Source organism: Scophthalmus maximus, chromosome 4 (genome assembly GCF_022379125.1).
Source record: "Scophthalmus maximus strain ysfricsl-2021 chromosome 4, ASM2237912v1, whole genome shotgun sequence".
NCBI lineage: Eukaryota > Metazoa > Chordata > Actinopteri > Pleuronectiformes > Scophthalmidae > Scophthalmus > Scophthalmus maximus.
Genome location: NC_061518.1, coordinates 9835900 through 9856660, shown reverse-complemented (window position 1 = coordinate 9856660; position 20761 = coordinate 9835900). Strand labels below are relative to the sequence as shown.

Genomic DNA, 20761 nt, shown 5'->3' with positions numbered 1-20761 from the left:
ATTATTTCGATGGCTCTGTGAGAAAGTGTTAATTTTTGTTCCGTGTCCTATTGTCTTGGACAGAACTCCACCCTTACTATCGAAGAGTTTCACTCCAAACTTCACGAGGCCACCAATTTCCCACTGAGGCCATTCGTCATTCCCTTCCTGAAGGTAAATGTCTGCATACAGCTTTTATGAAAGATTAGTCAAGCCTGATGCATTCAGTTGACAGGCACATAGTTTACCGCTCTGGTCCATATGGCCAGTGTTCAGGACTGTGTGGTTTATGCAGATATGTACGCCTTGGCTCTGTGAATCCTCCGACTCTGCCCCTTAAAGGTGTGTAAAAAGAGGAGGGGGAGACCTTGTCTTGATCCGAAACCTCCAGCCATACATTGTCTACCCTGTATCTGTATTATGAAAATAGGTGTATGGGCTTATGAAAGTCCATTAAAAGTGTTGTGTATATGTGTGTCAGACCTCCTGGCATGCAATGATCCCCCACATCTGGGACATTGTAGCAATGGCTGTGTAATATCAACCAGACAGGTCTGAGAGAGCTATTTGACAGCAATGTTACACACACACACACACACACACACATATAATCACACACACACACACCAGCAAACCCCGTACAGAGAGACACATGGCAGAGGAATGTGTCAGGCGACCTGTCTTATCTCATCCTGTCTCTTCATCTATCACATTCTATTTTTTTTTCTCGCCCTAATCTGGCGTTATTTCACTCTCACCCCATCTATCTATTGTTCCACCGCGAGCTTCAAGCTCATCTCTTGTCCACTCAACACTCCACTCTACATTTACATACGCTCAATAAATCCACAGTATACCCTTCCTACAACAATATCTTTTCATGCCTAATCCAGAAATGTCTGTCTTCCCTCTTTCTTTCTTTTATTTTTTTTTGTTCCCACTGTAGGCAAACCTGCCTCTGCTGCAGAGAGAGTTGCTCCACTGTGCCAGGTTAGCCAAGCAGACTCCAGCTCAGTATCTGGCTCAACACGAGCAGCTCCTCCTGGACGCCAATGCCAGCTCGCCCCTCGACTCCTCCGAGATCATGCTGGAGATGAATGAACACGGCAAGAGGAGGACCCCTGACAGGTACAACACGCCTCTCCATTAAACACCAGACAACACATCGACATGGACGTACACTGGCAGACTCTCACACAGACAGCGTTGTAAATGAATTATTTCAGGGTATTTCAGAATGCCAAGCGACTAGGGGAGGCTATAAATCCTCCGTGCGGGAGGCGGAAGTCTGGACAGCCCTGATGCCAGGCGGGCTCTGCCAGCTGTCTGGGAGGGAGGGGGAGATAAATGTACAAATGTAGGAAAATAAAGAGAGAGGTTGAGAGTCAATCGCGAGAGAGAGAGACAGAGAAGAAACAAGGGAGGGAAATACACTACATGTCCTCAGCACAACCAAAGAAAGACAGAAAGAGCAACAGGGAGCTGTGGTTTACAATTGTCCCAGATTTCTCCCCAGTGCTCTCCATTGTTCACCCAGCTAAGAAGAAGACACGTGAGAATTAACAGGCATTTCCTTCCCTTCCTTTTTCTTCGTTATTCTCTTACTGCCGTTGTCTTCCTCAACTTCCTCACCTATTTCTCTGCCTCTCGCTCTCTCCAACTGCCCGACCTGCGGGCTCCCAGCAGCTGTCCATATGTCAGGGATGTGTCCAGATGGTGATGTGCTGACCGTGACACTTTATAAGCAGGGATGGGGGAGGCTTGTGGACGTGGGTGGCGGTGGTGGCGGTGGTGGTTTGGATGGGACTATGGAGTAGAACGTGCAATCCCACTGTAATCCGCACACCTCCGCCTGCTGACCTCTGGTTTATATATATATACGGGTGGGCCTTGGGGGGGGCTACGTTGTGCCAGCTGTTCCTCCGATTTGTCGGATACTGTAGCTGACATGCACAAATATACACATGTATAGCTGTGAATGAGTGCACACGCACTCACACACACACACACACACACACACACACACACACACACACACACACACTATGTGGGCTAGTGTTGCATTTATTTGCCTTTGATCCCCAGGATGATAAAGAGTGATTCCCAACCAAATGCTTGGCTATTGCCATCCAGCTAAACAGATTAATATCAACACTCCCATTTAAACTGTCCAGATGGCTCACAAACTCCACCTCTCTCTCTCTCTCTCCCTCCCTCTCTCTCTCTCTCTCTCACACACACACACACACACACTTAAAGTACACAGACACAAATGAGTGTCACCAAACATCTGCCAAACACACAGCATCCAGCCCATATTGCCCTTTAAGCCTGAGAGCAGGGAGGGAGGGAGGGGGAGAGGGAGAAATACTTGCAATCTAAGCGCAGGCTGAGGGAAAATTCAGATTAAGACTCTGCTACCCAGCGTGTACAGTTGGTCTCGGCTTAGTTTGATACATATGGCGTACAGCTGTGTGAAGGCTTCGGAGGGGCACTGTCTTACTGTAACTGAACAACAAGCAGCTCACAGCAGGAGTACATAGACACGCGTGTTCTGTGTGTGTTTGTGTGTGTGTTTGCAAACGCCACGTGGGAGTTGCTGAACTTGGGAAAACAAGTGTGTGTTCCTAACGAGAGCCTCCTCTAACTGACACAATCCACAGCACTCGATGTTGTAATGTTTGAAAAATAAATTATTATGACAAGTTTGCGGTGAACTGCGATTTCTCATTTGGACAGATAATCTGTTCATTGTGTTCATTTTTCTCAGAACTGATAGTTACATCATAGTTGCGTCACTACATCATATCGCAGTGTTACAGAGCTCTTTTTGCAACTAGAGTTGCAGTAAAGGACTTTTTCAAATTTGCTGCTCAGTTTTCTTCATGTATCATAATTTGGCACAACTAGTTTCTTAGGAGGTTTTCCACATTTCCAGATACTGTACTAGTAATATTTGCAGTATTACTGTAGCTCATTGCAAACAGAGATAAACAAAAAATTAATTAAATTTATTATATATGTCCATTGTATGTGTTTGCCTCTGGATCTGATGTTACGGCCATTATCATCCATGCTGGGTAATGTTTTCTTGAACTATGAAGTAATAAACTAGCAATGCACATTCAGCCTGGCAAAGCCATCCAGTTTTCATATGACTCAGTGTGGTCTGGCGAAGCCATGGGTGAATTGGCGGGAGACAGATGAAGTAAGTTGTACAAAATGACAATTTTTTTTCCTTCAGACCTGTAGTGGATAAAACTGAGGTGAGAAATGAGCCAAGTAGTTGCAGACTTTTTTCGTCACGTTAACTTCAGGTCTTCAAACTGGTTTAGCATTTATCTGAAGCAACTGAATGGATTCTTAAGTGGACATTTGTGGAGTAATCGCAAATGTGGGTGTGTAACCAGAGCTTTAAGAGATGCAGTCTGGCTGTGCAAAGACGTTACATCTAGGTAAATAAACACAGGAGTGTACAGTTCAACTTCTGTTCCACATCTTTAACACAGTTCTTTGCATGGTGTTTGCTTTTTCATACTTTATATTCTTAACTGAAATGTTCTACTCTACTTTTAGTTTGAAAAATACCCTTTTGTATAATTTCTAATGCTTAGGCTCCAACAAAATAGCGCCGCGTTAACTTCTGTCATAGTAAGCAATGGCACTATTCATTTCTTCACTCTGGTCTCAGTGGAAGAATACTCAGAAGTAAGTTGAGTATTTTAAAATTCAGTCATGTTTTAATCCACTCCCCTGTCCTCCTCCACAGGACCAAAGACAGCTCAGAGAGAGATGGCTTGCACCCAGAGCACCTGGCTAAGAGGCCCTGCACCATCAGCCCGAGCCAACGCTTCAGCCCCAGCACGGGTCTTCCTGCTCACCCACCTCCCAATGGCCTCCCCACGCACCCTCCCAACGGCCTATCCCACCCACCCAACCCCCAAATGGGACCCCAGCACTATCGCTTAGAAGACATGGCCCTCGCGCACCAGTACAGAGATGCTTACAGACACAACGAACACCGTGACGCCCGGGACAGGCACCGGCAGACAGGTAGAACCGCTGCACGGCGTTCACATGGTTAGATAACTCCGCAGATCTACAGTCACATGGGTTACACTTATATTGTCAAGACTGAGTGGGCTTGTGTACATGTCAGCGGGGTGTATGTGATGAACAAAGGCCAGTTGTCAGTTCACTGTGATAATCCTTGTGGCGGTGCATCTATATAAAGCCCACAGCCGTACATGCCAATGTGCTACAACTGTGGCAACCATATATGCCTTCCTTCTGCTTTCCCGAACGAAAGACGGAGAGAGATGGATTGTTTGCCAAACGTTCTCGCTGATTAGACATGTGGCTATTGTGTATAGGAACCTGAGGGCCTGCCACCAGTTATGTTGGCAAAAATGTTTGATCTTTAAGTCTCATCATGTATAACATGAAGTCGTTTTGGTCATACTTAATTTGGATAGTGTGCGTATTACAAGGTATAACAAACGACAAGGCAATCTTATTCATATACTTTATGTAACTTCAATGTGCTTCATATTAAAATGCTTGCAGCATGTGCAGAAGAATATACAACGTACAATCCACCCGTGCCACAGACAAAGTTGTTATGTGGATACAATTATGACAAACCTCAGGTCATTAAATATCCACTGTGGACCATCAAAAAGACAGTATGATTCAAACTGTTCTGTGCATAAGTCTAACAAGAGATCTGCCCTGTGTGATTTTGTTGCAGCAGTGCATGGAGCTCGCCAAGAGGAGGTGATCGACCACCGTCTCACAGACCGAGAGTGGGCAGAGGAATGGAAGCACCTCGATAATGTACGTATCAAAATGGTAGCCGTGTTTAATGTAAACCACCTATTTGTTTCAGTCATAAACATCATAACGCAGTGGGGGGCTAGAAGTTTACGTTAGTTTAAGTATCGAAGATGGGACAGGGAATACTGACGGACAGAAAATTCCCCGTCCCATCCGAGTTAACAGTTGATGGACAGCTGACCTTATCAGGTCCATGTCAGTGTGATGAATTAACAAGAGACAGACACCTATCTAGCGTCCTGGCACCCAACTCCATGAAGACAAAATCTTATGTACTAGACACGCACACATAAAGACACACACACACACACACACACACACACACACACACGAACACACGCAGACACGCACACGCACACACACACACACACACACACACACACAGAAACAGGGCCCCAGATGGAGCTGGGACCCAGCAGAGAGCAGCTCCAGCTGGGGAGAGCAGCTGAGACAAGAGCTGCAGTCACGGAGAGAACCGGCCCGGCCTGGACCCCTGCCAAATTAGAAACACTTCACTGAAATAAATATAGCTAACTCAGAGGGGAGTGAGGGAGGGAGGGAGGGGGGTGGGAAGACAGAGGGAAAGAGGCAGAGAGGAGGAAAGACGAATCACAATAATGATATGGATTGAATGTTAACCGTGCTAAACCCATTAAGCAGATCGGGCGAGGAGGTCTGTGGAAAAAAAGAAAATTGACATTGTTTACATCTGTGGTGCAATGAGAGGAAGGACAGGAAATCTGCTGAGTTGGCAGAGAGCAGAGCAGAAGGGTGGAAGGAATTGGCTCAACTATTTCATCAGCAGTCCAGCTGTTAATTTATCGTTGCTGTAATACTCTTAAGACATTTTTAAAAATCACTGACAAACACAATTCATGGACAGATTGGCACAGACAGTGACACAGTCACACACAAACGCATGTCTGCTTGGTGGTTTGTGTTCTGGGACAGATTAAAATAGTGTGTAGATTTACACACTAGCAAAGTGGCTCCAAAATGAACTCTTTCCTTTTGAATGGGCTTTGTTCAACTGAGGGAGGTATTTATTGATTTACCAAGTTTGGTTCCTTTCAAAAAGTGTGCGACTGTGTAGATGATAGTTTTAGTTAGATTTTCAGCAACCTGGGAATGTTGGGCATGTGTCTGGGTGGTAGGGGTTTACATTTCCAACTTCTCCCTCTGTTCATGTATCACTGTGGCTAAATGCTTAACCTCATCCTCAATCTGGTCCCATTGCAGCTCCTGAACTGCATCATGGATATGGTGGAGAAGACGCGGCGCTCCCTGACGGTGCTGCGCCGCTGCCAGGAGGCCGACCGCGAGGAGATGAATCACTGGATTCGGCGCTACAGTGACGTGGAGGAGATGAAAAAAGGTGGGAGCAACGGACAGCACTGCCTTCCTCCTCCTCTTCCTCCTCCTACTCATCACCACAACTCCTCCTCCAACACAGCTAGCAGCAGCGAGTCACTGCCCATAGGAACTCCCTCGGCTGCCGAAAGGCAGACAGGCAGACAGACAGGTAGACAAACACGGCAAAGCAAAACACTCACAGTGAGGTAGGGCTTATTTGACATGCTGAATATCACTTTTTAAATATGAATTTAAACATTTTTTAAAAAGTCAGTTAAATGATTATATTTTTTTCAAAATTTTAGCTCATACTGTTAGGCAACACAAATCTAGTTGCTACATCCTGGATCTGTACACGACTGATCACACCCTAAGGTTACCAGCATGCTCATTCATAATTAAGATTTGTGTTCCTTCCCAGCCATGGTTGAAAAATTTGATGGCGGCTTATGTACTGACATTGCCAATCACAGTTTTTTATAGATTCCAAATATAAACCCCGAATACTACAGGGGCGAGTTGTGATTGTGTGTTTGTGCAGATCAGGAGTCTGTCACTGTGTTGGTGTAACTGAGTGTGTGCCCCGCATGTGTGTTTCAGAGATCCACCGGGACTTCTTACACAGGCCTCCCTCAGGATACCTGCCAGAAGAAATCTGGAGGAAAGCTGGTAAGAGCCAAACATCCCCTTTTCTTCCCATTGTCCTGATGATTGACCTCACACAGAGGCCAACAAAACACACGCACAATCACCATCATCAGTCTTGGCCCCTCGCCGTGACTGCCGAGACACGCACAGAAAAGAGCTCGCCGTAGCCGCAGGCCCGTCAGACCAGAGGATTGGAGACACCGTGTCATTAGGGCAAGATGCCCCCCATCAGTCACCACTATGAAAGGCCACTGCAGTTAAAGCTGCAGTGAAAATCACCTGGCCCAAGGCTTGCCGCAGCAGCGCATCACAGGTTGGAGCTCAACTTGTCTCCGTCGTCCTGAGAAAAGCACAGTCAATACTTAGCCACATGCAGAGTTCATTAATATAGTGCTGAAGTACATAAAATACAGACATATAGATATACAGAACCATGGTTATTATATTTGACTCAGTTTGAAGAGAAATGGAAAGCAGGTATGTGTGTGTGTGTGTGTGTGTGTGTGTGTGTGTGTGTTGCACTCCTTGGGCCTTCTTGTATACTACACGTTAGTTATAGAGCCCATCCCAGGAGTCATCTGGCCGGGCCCTTGTTCCGCCCCAGTCCCAGCACTATTATGTTGCAGTCATACTCCAATACCCTGCGGAGCGAAGATGCTGCTGCTGTTGGCAAAACACTGTGCTTCATTTTCACCAGCAGAAAAAGCTCTTTTAATTGCAGTTGTTTTTCATACAGGTACCACAAGCATCCCGCTCTCCCCGGCACTAAAGCACCTCCAAAGCAAGCAGGGTGAGTAATGCATCTCACTCCCAGCATCTCAACTCTAGAGTGTTTGTGTGTGTGTTTATGTTTATGTGTCACCTCTACTCCAGCAGCCAGGTAGTCTGCTGCCTGAGGTAGCTGCCGCACCTCTCGCTTTTAATTAAAAGCAGACGTGTATCCTCTGGTCTGGTTCAGGTTGAGAGACTGCGGTGCTTTTGAAAGAAGAAGATCTGAAGTGTGAAAAGGCAGACAGAAATAACACGTTTCAGGGACTTGCCAAATCCCAGTGGAATTAAAACGTTAATATTGCTGCCCCCGTGTTTTCCATTAAGTGCTAATTGCCCCGGCATCTGCTGCGCAGTCTCCTTGATAAGAATTAATTAGATTTGCAAACTAATCTTAGTGGTGCATGCATTAGGCCAGATAATTGAGAAGCTTGGGATAATGCAGATATTGTTTGCAAGGGAGAGTTGAAAGAGAAGGAGGAGGAGGAGGGGTAGCAGAAAAAGAGAGAGAGCAAATGAAATGAAGGATAAAGTTAGAGGCAGGGTGAGGGCAAGTATTGAGACGTGTGTCGTGTTTGAGTGTATGTTGACAGGATTGACAGAATACTAACTTTTTAGCAAATGAATCAAGCTCTGACATCCACACGTGCACAAACAGCCATGCACACGTACACAGCCAAGAACATCTGTCTATCTTTTTGCAGAGTAGTTTGAAACAACTAGAGTGAAGCAGCAAGGGTACCTGGTTGGGCTAACCATCACTCGTATGTGTTGGTGCGTGTGTGTGTCTGCTCGGCACATCTGGAGGAGGTGGAGCCGAAGGGAGACAAATCATTTAATCTTTAAAAGTGTTACTGGCATAGACGGCAAAAGGAAATTATATTGCAGGGGAATTGTGATCAAGACATACCCCATTAGCATTTGATAAATAAAGCGTGTACATTCGTCAACCTATTTCTCAGGTATATATACGAGAAATCGCCTGGTGTTGTGCACAGTGAGGCCAAGAATGAAAGATGGCAAAATGTAATCACTCCGGCCTCTGTGGGAAGTTTCTATTTTAGACTGCCATCTGGAAAGGAGTCTACCCACCTGCCTGTTGTAAAAACACAGCCTCCTCACTCATACAGTTTGTGCTTGTGCTGGATGAACAGAAGGCCCCATGATAAAATCTACGATGCAGGAAGCCCTGCAGTGGAGATATGCATATGGATATGATTCACTCATCGCTGTAAACTGTGTCTCGCGATTTCTCTTGAAAACGCTCACATGACAAGGCGACGATCATGCAAACAGGGAATCACAGGATGTTGGATGAACAGCCAAGTTGGCGACAAAACTCTGGAGACATCTGCTGTTGTCAACACTGAGAATGATGGTGGCCAGACGTGTTTGAATTAATTATTGAAGTCTGGCTGTTTCCTTTTTCTGGCAGAAAGTTTTAAATCTTGGATGATGTACATCTGTTCGCTGCGATACAACAAGATGGCAGCTTAAAGGGCCTTAATAAAGGATGACGGAGCAGGCTGGATGGGACGACGGTCATGAGCGCTAACGCCTCTCTCGCTCTCTTTCTCTCTCTTCCCTTCTCTCAGAGGAGGCTGTGAATGAGGTGAAGCGACAGGCGATGTCAGAGCTGCAGAAGGCCGTGTCGGACGCAGAGAGGAAGGCTCATGAGATGATTTCAGCCGAACGCTCCAAAATGGAGCGGGCGCTGGCCGAGGCCAAGAGGCAAGCCTCGGAGGACGCACTAACAGTCATCAACCAACAGGAGGACTCCAGTGAAGTGAGTATCACAGACGTCCTGCTCCTCTTGTTTCTAAGTCAGTCACCGGCATATGTACACCTCTCACTTTGTTCCGCCTGTCGTCAGAGCTGTCTCGCATTATGTAAACCGTGCAGCTGGCTGCTCTTGGACTGGTGCTGCAGCAGGTTGTCATCATTATGGCAGAAGCCATCCAGTTGTCTGCGCAAATAAAAGCAGACAGACCCAGATGGCCGGAGCAGGAGCGCCAGGCTGAGGCCATTGCAGAGCGGTTGACCACCACCTGCTGGCAACACAAACCAGTGGTGCTGGTGCAGCTTTAAGATAAAATCCCTCTGCGAAAGAATAACTGAATTTTGAATGACATTTTAGGATTCAACATTCACATGTGCAGTGTATGTAAGACAGAGAAATACTCTGTGCCATCCTGGGTCAAAAAAAGAGACTTATTTTTATCAACCCACTCTCTCCCCACTGTCTCAACAGAGCTGCTGGAACTGCGGGAGGAAGGCCAGTGAGACGTGCAGCGGCTGCAACACGGCTCGCTATTGCGGTTCCTTCTGCCAACACAAAGACTGGGAAAAGCACCACCACGTCTGTGGTCAGGGCCTGCAGGGGCTGCCAGGGGGCAGCAGTGTCCCTCTGGGCACCCCCTCCTCAGCGCCCCCCACCCACACGGAGAGCGCTCCTCCAGGACCCCTGTCCCTGGCAGGACAGAGCAGTATTGTGGCAGGGGCCGGCAGCGGCAGCGGAAGTGTCTCTGCGAGCCCCAAGGAGAGCAGTTCCAGCAGTGCCTCTCGCTCCACGACTCCGGCCACCCCCGCCCTCCTGGAGGCCACCTCTCGCTGACGCCCGACCCTTGTCCCTTGTCCCTTGTCCCTTCCCGGCACACTGATGCGACAGTGCCCTCACTCCAACACAAAAACCAAACTGAGGAATCTTCATTGCACATTGATCCCTTTCCTCCTCCCCTAATTTAGCCCTTATTTCCCTTATATCCTAAGCTCTTCTGAAAAAATCTTCTCACTACTGATGATACACTCGGCTTGTAACCCCCCCCCCCCCAAAAAAAAAAATCATTTTTTTTCTTTTTCACAACCACATACAAAGATTCCAGCCTGGGGTTCAGTGTAGTTTAAGGCATGAATAGTGTAGTTTCTCCTATCTCTGCAACAGAAACATATCAGATGTAATTAATGAGAACATGAACTTTGATGTAATGTAAGCATGGAAAATAACGTCCATGTAAGGACACAAGACAAGGGCTGTAGTAAGGCAACATCAACGGGGGGATGACTAAGCCGATTAGCACTTGGGTAGGATTTCCCTTTAATTAAGAACCAATGAGAGAACAGTTCCCAGCCCTGAGATGTGCACTACTAGTCCCAACAGTTCACTGATGTGGCACTTTTTTTCCCACAGTGTCCTGATGGAAACAGGCGAGGAACACAATACCTTTATTTCAAATGGGATGACGGGAAGGGAAAAACCTCTGATGCGATAAATTCCTCAGAAACACACGCTTAGTATTTATTAAATGTTTCTTTCTGGCTTTAAGGGAAAATAGAGAAAAGTCCAAATAATCCAAATAAAGAGATGCTGATGGTAACAATAATGACGATATGAAAATAAATTAATTTTAAACTGCTAACTACCTTGCTAGCGAGCCAAGAAAATCTACACCGGACTCACCTCTCTGCACCATTGTGAACCCAAATGAATTTCAAAGATGAAAAAAACAACGTGATCCAAACCTTTGTATTACACTGCCAAAGTGAGTAAGTAAGCGATAAGGAGAAGCACTCATCTTATAACCAAACGCAAAGCAACATCACCTCCTCAGCAGATAAGCCAGCCCTGAGAGGACCGGGCTGCAGAGACGCTGCAGGGCAGAGATAGTCAAGCAAACAAACAAACAAACAAACAAACAAACAAAACAAACTGTGACTTGCTTTGATCTGCAGCCGCCTCCTGCAGTCTCGACAGACAACTACAGTGATTCCTCAGCGATGGCCCAGACTAGTGAATATGGACAGCGCTGTGAACTTGACTTTATAACGAAATGGATCGAGAACCATGCCACAGTGGGATTTTTTTTGTGAAAGGTAACAGAGAGGACGGGAAACCGCCGCACGGCCTTCGAGGAGATGAAGATACGTCCATGGCAACGGAGCTGCCAAAAAACACCTCAACACAAGCTTGAAAACATTTTTCCAAGAAGGCATTGCATACTTCAGAGAGACGTACGGGAAGATAGTTTCTTAGTCGTTTTTTTTTTTTTTAAAAGCTCCACAACGAGGAGATATTTCAAAAGGAATTGCTGTTACCTTTACATTCACTCCCTCCTTTTTCCAAAGCATGATGAACAGATGAAAGAGCCTCGTGAAGGGTGGTGTAGACTCGGTTATCCTCTCTCTTTCTACCTCCCCTCACCCCACGCCTCCCTTCTATGCTCTTCCCCGACTACTTGACTCGAGTTTTTGCCCCCAACCCACAGCCTGCTCTGGACAGAGCCTCGGAGCAGTCGCATGGGGAGGGTTCAAACCTGCTTGTAGATATCGTTCCTTTTCATCTTTTCAATAATGTCTCCCGTCGCTGATGTCCACATTGTGCTGCCCTTGTGTGTACCCGGAAAGACGGACTTTGTTTTTTGTTCTGTTACCTTCTCCTTTTTTTCCTCCTTTGAGTTTGGGCTGAGCAGTGAAGTGAGAGCAAGGACACTCCTTTTGTGAGAGGACGTCCCACATTGTACTTATTGTTTGATTTCTTGTATCTATATCAATGAGATGAAACCCCCTCTTGTAGAATATTTTGTATTGCTCGCATTGTAAGACAGTGAGAGGACGGAGGTGCAATATGAAAAGAATTCAGCTACTGAATGGAACCTCAGCAACTGCCCATAGGGTGTCATATAATATAGATACATATAAATATATTTAAAGTAACATCAGTAACTTAATGTGAATGTACATAGTATTTAATGAGGTCCAAAAATGTGTTTGCCAAATAACAGAAACCTTTAAAGTTTAATGTCCAGAATATGATTTTTCTCACAGTACATTTTGTTTCTCGAATTTAGAACTTCTTTTTTTTTTCTCTCTCTCTCTCTCAAGCCACACAATTTAAATTTTTCACCCAAAACAAAACGTATCATGACCCAAACGGAGGAGACTGTCAATAGGTGAAGGGTAAAGTGGTTCCATAAAATACCACGATGCATGTAGCTGAGAATGGATGAAAACAGATGAAGGGTGGATGGACACCACAAGACAAGACTGGCTGCACATTTTTTTAATTAATTAGGCCTCATTTACAATTTTAGAGGGGGAAAAATAATCATCCAGCATTGCATTACATCAAGAGAATCTCTGACACAAATTAAATTTTGTATTAACTTGATTGGTATGGTGCTGTCGGGGCTAAATAGCGGTCGTCATGTGCGTCATCCACCACAGGTCAGTTTACATCCTGCAGGAGGGGACTCAACAGTGTGTGTTTTTAGCCTGCTGTTGATTACAAAGTTAAGAGAAAAGGCTTAAGGGTGGAGTGTTTTTCAAATGTATAGTTAATTCACACCAAATTTAGGAACTGTCAAACTTGATGTGTCATATCAAGTGTTCTCTTTCTTGCCATCATTTCAGCTCAATTCCCACTGAAGTTACCCTCTCTTTTGGTCCTCATTAACCAGTGTGTGTGTGTGTGTGTGTGTGTGTGTGTGTGTGTGTGTGTGTGTGTGTGTGTGTTTGTGGTTGGGAGTGTTTGTTTCCCCCAAGGTGCAGGACAAACCATTACTATAGGATTAAGAGATATGCCAGTGTTAAGCTTCAGTAAATTTCAAAGCTAATGTTTGAAACCCAATCATTGAATTTTTTTTTTTAAATATGCAATGTGAGCAGAGGCTTACACCTGGTCGATCTAGGTCCAGGCCAAGAGAGACGCATCAACTCCTTAAATTTGTGTTATTTTGTAGGCCCTTCCCACCTGCTCCCGCAATATGATCGCCTCTAAAAAGGCCTTGAAAAACAATCGTGTGAGCATTGGCCACAAAAATACAAATTTAATACTGATCATAGCAAATCCTCACTCGGGTTGGCCTCATACACACCTGGACCAAACTTTAAAAATTTTAATTTAAAATAGCAGTGAGTTGCATAGGAAAACGAAAAGACTGCTTTTTTTGTTTTTCAACCTGGATAAAAATTTTAATTTTTAGGACTATTTAAAACATTCAAAAAGAATAAGCTGCAAGGTACTCCTGCATCTGTGTGTAGCATGTGTGTACTGTGCGTGTGTGCGTGTGCGTGTGTCATAATAACCGTGATTTGCTGTCGACCTCAGCCTTTTTTTTGTGTCATTCCCCCCCTCTGTCAAATGTCCGACTCTTCCACTTCCACCACAGGCGACTCTTCACGACCCCTCCTCACACTAGCTACCTCCTGTGACCATACAGCTAACCACCAGGAGAGGTTGACCTGGACTTTGAAAAGCTGGGCCGAGAGCAGACAAGGAAATGCATATTCAAAAGCGATCGTGAATTTATCCGTCTGATAATGATAAAAAAACCAAAGAGTTGAAAGGAATTGTCATTACCCAAAAAATATTTATTACCACCAGACCATTTTTTGATCACATCCCGTAAACCAAACTGATACTGCTGGAATTTGGTAATACTTACACTGTCAAAACCCGCAGATTACCAAACTGACACATAGAAATCAACCATGACATGCCATTTGTTGTCCAAAACCAATAAAAGCACAGACCAAAGTACTCCTGCATTGCCATAGTAGGCTTTCGAAACAGTGTGCGTTGAAAGACCAGAAAGAATAAGGTTAGACCTCCGCTGCAGCCGTTAACCAAAGTGTTTGAAATACACGCACTCGGAGCACAAGAGTTGAAGAGCATGCTCAATGAACCGGTTGAGTTTGAAATGTTTACAACTCCTATTCAAGCAACCAAAGCGCTTGTTGTCTTCGTATTGAATAGTGCTTGAGTTAAAAAAAACAAAAACAATAGAGGTCTCTCCTTTGGAAAAAGCCTACTGGTTGCACGTTCTTAGAGTTACAAAGCCTTGCAGAGATCAAAATGAATGCATGGTGGGTGGTTGTGTTGTGTGTTGTGTGTGTGTGTGTGTTTGTATTTGAAAAAAAAAAAAACTTTTCCTGTGTCTCTGTACAAACTACTTGAAACCTTCAGAGCTTTAATGAAACATCGCAGACAGACGGTCGTGGCCGATTGATACACAATATGTAGCAACAGCTTTGTTCCGTAAAACGCCATGTTTGTTTATAATATCCACGTCAAACGACATTTTAATGACACTTCCATTCAACTCAACTAAGTACTTTGCATGTGCCTCCTTGTCTGCGAGTAAGCCCTCAGAATAAACTAAACAAAACCAAACCCAACATACCACTTCTAAATGACCAAAATACAACCAAAAGCTACAACTTTCGTCCTTTAGATTTCACTTTGGTTAAAGGTTTTTGTCTCATGTCCCAGCATTAGAGGACGTCATGCCCCGCAAATGTGTGGGAGGAAAGAGAAAAACTGTCCTTTCATTGGACAGGATACGAAGGAGCCGTCCAAAGTTCTGTTCTGTGCAGCTGGGTGTGAGATTCATTAAGTCATGAAACAAATGAGAATTGTGCCGAGGTATCATATACTTTTCTCAGTGAAGATATTTTAGATGGCAAACTCATAAGGGCTCTGCTGTTGTTAGTACCATCCAACGTTCTCCAAACACTTAACATCAACCACGTTGTCTGTTTGTTTAACTATGTACATGATATGGGCAAAAAAACGCATGTTAAGAAAAGATGAATATTAGCAGGTTGGCATCTGTCCCTCCCTACCCGAACCTCCAACTCTACCAATGAAGTTTCAAGGCTCATCTGATGTGATGCTGGCGTGTCCTTCCTGTGAAACAGGCACTGATGAACAGCTACAGTAGAAAGAGGCAAACAGTGGATTCAGCACTGGTTTTCCCAAAAGCTATGGCTCAGGATGGTCTTGTTTTTACCTTTACATGAACAGAAGAAAAAGGTTTATGGTTTTATATGTGTAGGGGAAGCATTCTATACTGTATTGTGCAATACGTTATTACAGAAAAAAAATCTGTTTCTGTAGGAAAGGTTGGCGCTTTGAAGATCTTTCTCCTTTTGTTTTGTTTTCCTCTGCAGAAAGTCCTGTTGCCGTTTTTAGATGAAGTAAACTGTGCCAGAAGAATTAAATTCTGATTTGTATTTATTTCTTGCATGCTTTCCTCCCTGTTGCTAATACCGCTCTTTAACTGTTCGCTCTGTTGGATGTGTGAAGCTGTAAAACATTCTAATTCAGGTTATTGTCTGTGTTGAACAATGTAACAGTGTAATTAAAACATGAAATTAAGTATTCATCACCATTGTTGCTCTTCTTTCTTCAATAAGGCGACTTTTGAGACGACACACCCAGAAAAGTGAGGAGTTATCTGTTATTTCTGAATAATTACTGACATAAAGTTATTATGTCATATTATTGACCTTTGACATTTCTACAAAAAGCAACATTTATACTGAAAAACGAATAACATTATAAATCCCATACACTTGAATCATATGTACCACACAAAGAAATCACATACAACTTCACGTTGAGTTGACAGATGCTTAAAAACATATACAGTATTGTGACAGGCAGTGTATCAGAAACGCACCTGCTCAACCAGTTAAAATGTTTTATTTGATTTAATTACATCTGTTGAATGTCAGGCTCTTAATCCTTGTAAAGCCCATGACCTTTCAGTGGGTCAGTTATTCAAAACTCTATGCAGAAAGACTTGTACTCAAATGGCTGTTTGGCTGTGATTGGCTGGATGTCTGTTATATCTTAACTTGACCAATAGATTTTCGTGAAGGTTTCATCAACAACCTCTTCAGTAAAGTGTGTGTATTTTTATTTCAACTTCTTGATATTACAACTCCCAATCATCAAAAATAAACAGAAATTAGCCTACAATCAAATATATGTATTTACATAAATTATAAATAAATGCGTACTTTAAAAAAATAGACAACATATTGGGACAGAATAAGTTAACCAATCAATCAAACTTTATTTGTATAGCACCTATCAGACTGTTGGTGCAGTTCAAAGTGCTTCACAATTGACTGATGAGCCAACAAAACGGACAAAAAGGGTTGATAATAAAATACAGTGGAACTGATTTTAAAAGACAATTAAAAAAACAATAAGATAAAATTGAAAGAAGATTTTTTTATGGATAAAATGAATGTTGATAGTAAAATACAAACAAACATATTTCAAAATACAGTAAAAAAAACAACAACAATAAGGTAACATTTTAAAGAAGATTTTCAAACAATAGAATAAGGCTGATAATGAAATACTGTAAAAACAGATTTAAAGACAACAATAAGACAGAATTTAAAACTAAAACATTTTTTTAAATATTAACATTACTAGACATGTATTTCCCAGCTCCATCAGGCTGGTAGGGCAGGGTGGGCTTACTAGGAACAAAAAGTGGGCAGCTCGGAACCTTTGTTCCGTGGCTGCGGCACTGGAAGAAAGACACCCTCCCTCGGCCAGCGTCGCTCACGTGCACTCCGCTGTCAATCACAGCAGCGCGTCATGACACGCGCGCACACACACAGGTGATATCTATTAGCTGCGTGTCATTAGGTGTCGCGTCGGCGGCCCGTCGAACCGTTTCCCCCTTCGCGGTTAAAGAGATTATCTGTGGCGGCGGGTTCGAGGCGAGCAGCGGTCCGGTCGGCGTCGCAGATGCCATGTTTGAGCAATGAGCATGGCGGACAATCATCTGGAGTACGGCTACCTGGAGGAGGGCGAGTCCATCGGCGAGCATTTCACCGAGGACCCTGTGAGTATCGTCTCTGAAGCTGTGCTTGTTTGTACGCGTGTCGGGGGGAAGGGGGGACAAAGCGATCGCGAGCATCATTAAAATGTGCTGTCGTCGCATCACGGACAGACAATGAGAGCGAGAGACCGCGACATCGGTGAGCCCACGTCCCGCAGAGCATGTGTGCCATTGTTCGGCCAATCAGGAGTCCGGGATGTCCGCATTTCCTGGCAGAGATATTGAAGTCGTAGTGTGAAAATCCACACTCATTTTATTGTGGTGGTGGTGAAAGTCAGGCCACTAACACGTCGAACCAAGTCACCCCTACATGATGAGAGGCATTATGACAAGTTATAAAATACGTTTTTTTTTTTTTGAATAACACTATTTGATTTTCTTTCTAAGCTTCTAGTGAGTATTTACATTAACATGTTCAATCTTGACAAAACGTGGCCAGTTATGTCCAAGCATCCATTCAAGTATTTCATTCAGATAACATGTTTATATATATATTTTTTCCAATGCAGCCAAAACTTGAAGATTACTATATTATAATAGTCAAATTGGATTCCATCTATAGGACGTCCTGATTAATCCAAGTGGCTGCCGTCCCGAGATCAACTTTTGATTTACGGTTAAGGTTTGGGGGTTAAGGTTAAGGGGTTGCTCTCTGTGATGACATCACAAGCGTTGATTGGCTGAGGCTGTAACCAGGAACCTCATACAAACAGCCCCTTGGCAAAATCAGGATGTGCAAATCTATAGTAATCATAATCACAATCATTTTACAGATGGGTGACAAATTATAGTAAAAAAAACAAAAACATGAAGTGCCTCAGAGAGATGATGTACCACCATAGATCCCCAGAACAACTTCATTGCACCCAGGCATGGATTCTTCAAGCCTCTGAGCATTGGTGGAACACCATTCTCCAAAAGACATTCCCTCATTTAGTGTTTCGGTGCTGATGGTCAAAAACCTTGCACCATAGCAAATGAATCACATAATTTCTCATACTCTGAAACCCATCCAGTGACCCCCCACTCCCTCTACGCCTCCCATTGCCAATTCCTTGTTGCGGTATGGAAGTGTGTGTTTGTGAGTGTATCACTTAAGTGTAGTACACAGTGGCTTCAAGTGCTTGTTTCCCTTTGTGTCTCAGGAGCTGGCGGCCATCAAGGCCAGGGTTCAGGAGATGGAGATGGAAGAAGAGACGGAGAGACTGAAGGAGGAGCGGTGTGACGCAGCAGAGATGCACCTACTGACCAGTAGCTCTCGGCCTGGTGAGACAGCCCGCGGGTCTTATCCAACCTCATGGCTTGTTATTGTCGTCACTCCAGGGTACAGCAAAAATACTGGTTCTAAAATAGAGGAAGCCTCTATGGAGATTTTAATTTTTTTTTTGCCAGGTGTGTAGCAACGCAACCCTCCAGGCAGGTGAGGTAACGGTGTCCGTCACCATCTGGCTAACACCTGGGGCACTTTGCTGTGGTCCAAACAGTGTTCACATGTGCCTCATCACTGCCCAATGAGACGGAGCAGGGAGCCCCAGAGAAGCAGAAGGGTCCTCCTCGCTGCCTGTGGCTATTTTCTGCCTCCGTGCATCTCCTCACCCATTTCATCCTCCCCTTCCTCGCTTTTCGGTTCCTCCTCGGAACAGAAATACAATCAGAGGGGGAGATTCTCAGATGCATTGTCAAAAAATGAAATTGATATGCAGGTGAAAGTAATCACTGCTTATTTCACCTGGAGTGACCCCAGTGTAGATGCTTCAGTTCTATATATTGCATGGGCACAAGCGTTGTATACATTTCTGTTTCTGTCTCCTCCACAGGACCTTTCTACAACATGACTCCTGAGGAGAGGATAGATGCAGACAACAGATCAGTATATGTAGGAAATGTAAGACATGTTTGTCTTTTATTTTTTGTCATACTTCGCATGTTTTCTTCGCACACCAATGATCTGACACACTGTTGAACAAATCCCAGGTTGACTATGGAGCAACTGCAGATGAGCTAGAAATCCATTTCAATGGCTGTGGTCCTGTCAACCGAGTTACCATTCTGTGTGACCGATTCTCCGGCCATCCCAAGGGGTGGGTTTATACTTTTTGCTACCTATGACCATAGAATACATCTTTTAGTGTGTTGGCATCTAAGTTTATGTGTTGACTCTTCCCTCTTTCACAGCTTTGCTTACATCGAGTTTACTGATCGAGACTCTGTGCAGAGTGCCATTGGTTTGCATGAGACATTGTTCAGAGGAAGAGTCCTTAAGGTGAGGCCCGGTACACCAGGTGATCAAACTAGTTCACTAATTTAAAACTGTCAATCAAGTCTCAGTGACCCACATCACAATGAGTACTGCTCTCTCTACACAAGTGAATACATGGAGATGGTCAGGTATGGATACGTTTGATTTGGTCAGGGGAAGCCATGTGTTAGTAACTGAAAGTTTGACTGCTAAGGGTCAAGTGTTGTCCATACACAGTCTGCTATTTAATACTTGAATCATCAGTATTACACCTGTTCAATTGAGAAATACGATTTGTTCCTGTGTACTGCAGATTACCTGCTGTATTGATAATCTGCGCGAAATAGAAATGAGGAAAGGGTCATAGAATTTTACTTCATTTTCACTTTTGTAAAGGTAATTTTAAACTCAAACTAGTCAGTTGGTTTGTAATTGCTCTTAAATGTTAATATTGCCTTATCCTAATTGCATTTATCTTTCTGTGCATGAACATGTTTTTGTTCAATCGCTGTTGAATAGAATTTCTTTTAAACATTGATAAATCCTCCTCAACAGTACATAAACACAAGTTTCCTTTTGGCTTGCAGGTCATGCCTAAGAGGACCAATATGCCAGGCATCAGCACTACAGACAGGGGAGGACACAGAGGAGGAGGAGGCGGAGGCGGGCAAACCAGAGGAAGAGCTAGAGGTTTCCGTCCCCCCAGATATCACAACAGCTCACGAGGCCGGTTCCGGTACCAGTCTACCAGGCCACAGCATCAAACGCCCCACCCTTATTATGGAGGCCCTTCAGTGGGGAAGAGACAGTGGGGACACATGGACTACCACGAACAGATGCCTAAACGTTACCCATGTCTTCTCCTCATCACACCACCGTCCGAGGAGATGGGAGAAGGGTCGAGTGGACAGCACTACCCGCAGCAGCGCTAACGCTGCACACAGCCCCAAATGTTTCCAGGCATTACTGAGTTTGAGTATTACATGACAGGTACAGAGTGGACAGCAAGGAGGACTGTCCAAGTGGCACCCCAGCATCAGTCTTCAGTAAGGTCACACATGAAAAGTGAAGATAAACAATGTTGCATTATAAGCTTAAGTTGCTGTGAATGCATGGACAATCCTCAAATCGTTACGCAGTTGCATCTCTTAATGTTTTTACAAAAATTTGTTTTGTGTCACTGCCTGCAATGTGATGTATAAAGCCTCCCTATGTGTAATGTTTTTTTTTGCTATGTAAGTGAATAAATAAAACAATTATCTGGTGCTCCACTTGTAGTAAAATGACACACAGT

The 20761-nt window shown here is 44.2% G+C and overlaps 2 protein-coding genes across 9 annotated transcripts in view; both read left to right on the top strand.

Annotated features, from left to right (window-relative positions):
* Positions 1 to 15746, top strand: part of cbfa2t3 (CBFA2/RUNX1 partner transcriptional co-repressor 3) — a 41570-nt gene extending 25824 nt beyond the window's left edge. For 4 of the 8 annotated variants that reach the window (XM_035627861.2, XM_035627867.2, XM_035627866.2 and 1 more), the window contains 9 exons: positions 64 to 153; positions 926 to 1107; positions 3749 to 4032; positions 4730 to 4815; positions 6055 to 6337; positions 6769 to 6837; positions 7553 to 7606; positions 9180 to 9370; positions 9827 to 15746. In XM_035627861.2, the coding sequence (XP_035483754.1) occupies positions 64 to 153; positions 926 to 1107; positions 3749 to 4032; positions 4730 to 4815; positions 6055 to 6337; positions 6769 to 6837; positions 7553 to 7606; positions 9180 to 9370; positions 9827 to 10198 (1611 nt within the window). In that variant the 3' untranslated portion in view covers positions 10199 to 15746. The remainder of the gene's footprint in view (positions 1 to 63; positions 154 to 925; positions 1108 to 3748; positions 4033 to 4729; positions 4816 to 6054; positions 6338 to 6768; positions 6838 to 7552; positions 7607 to 9179; positions 9371 to 9826) is intronic. The other 4 variants (XM_035627869.2, XM_035627862.2, XM_035627865.2 and 1 more) reach the window with 4 other exon arrangements.
* Positions 15747 to 16897: 1151 nt separating this feature from the next.
* On the top strand, positions 16898 to 20728 carry pabpn1l (PABPN1 like, cytoplasmic). Its single transcript, XM_035628433.2, has 6 exons — positions 16898 to 17231; positions 18374 to 18494; positions 19046 to 19113; positions 19203 to 19309; positions 19404 to 19491; positions 20055 to 20728. Exons 1-6 carry the CDS (start codon positions 17151 to 17153, stop codon positions 20397 to 20399), a joined length of 810 nt encoding a protein of 269 aa, XP_035484326.1. The 5' UTR covers positions 16898 to 17150; the 3' UTR covers positions 20400 to 20728.
* The last annotated feature ends 33 nt before the right edge of the window (positions 20729 to 20761 follow it).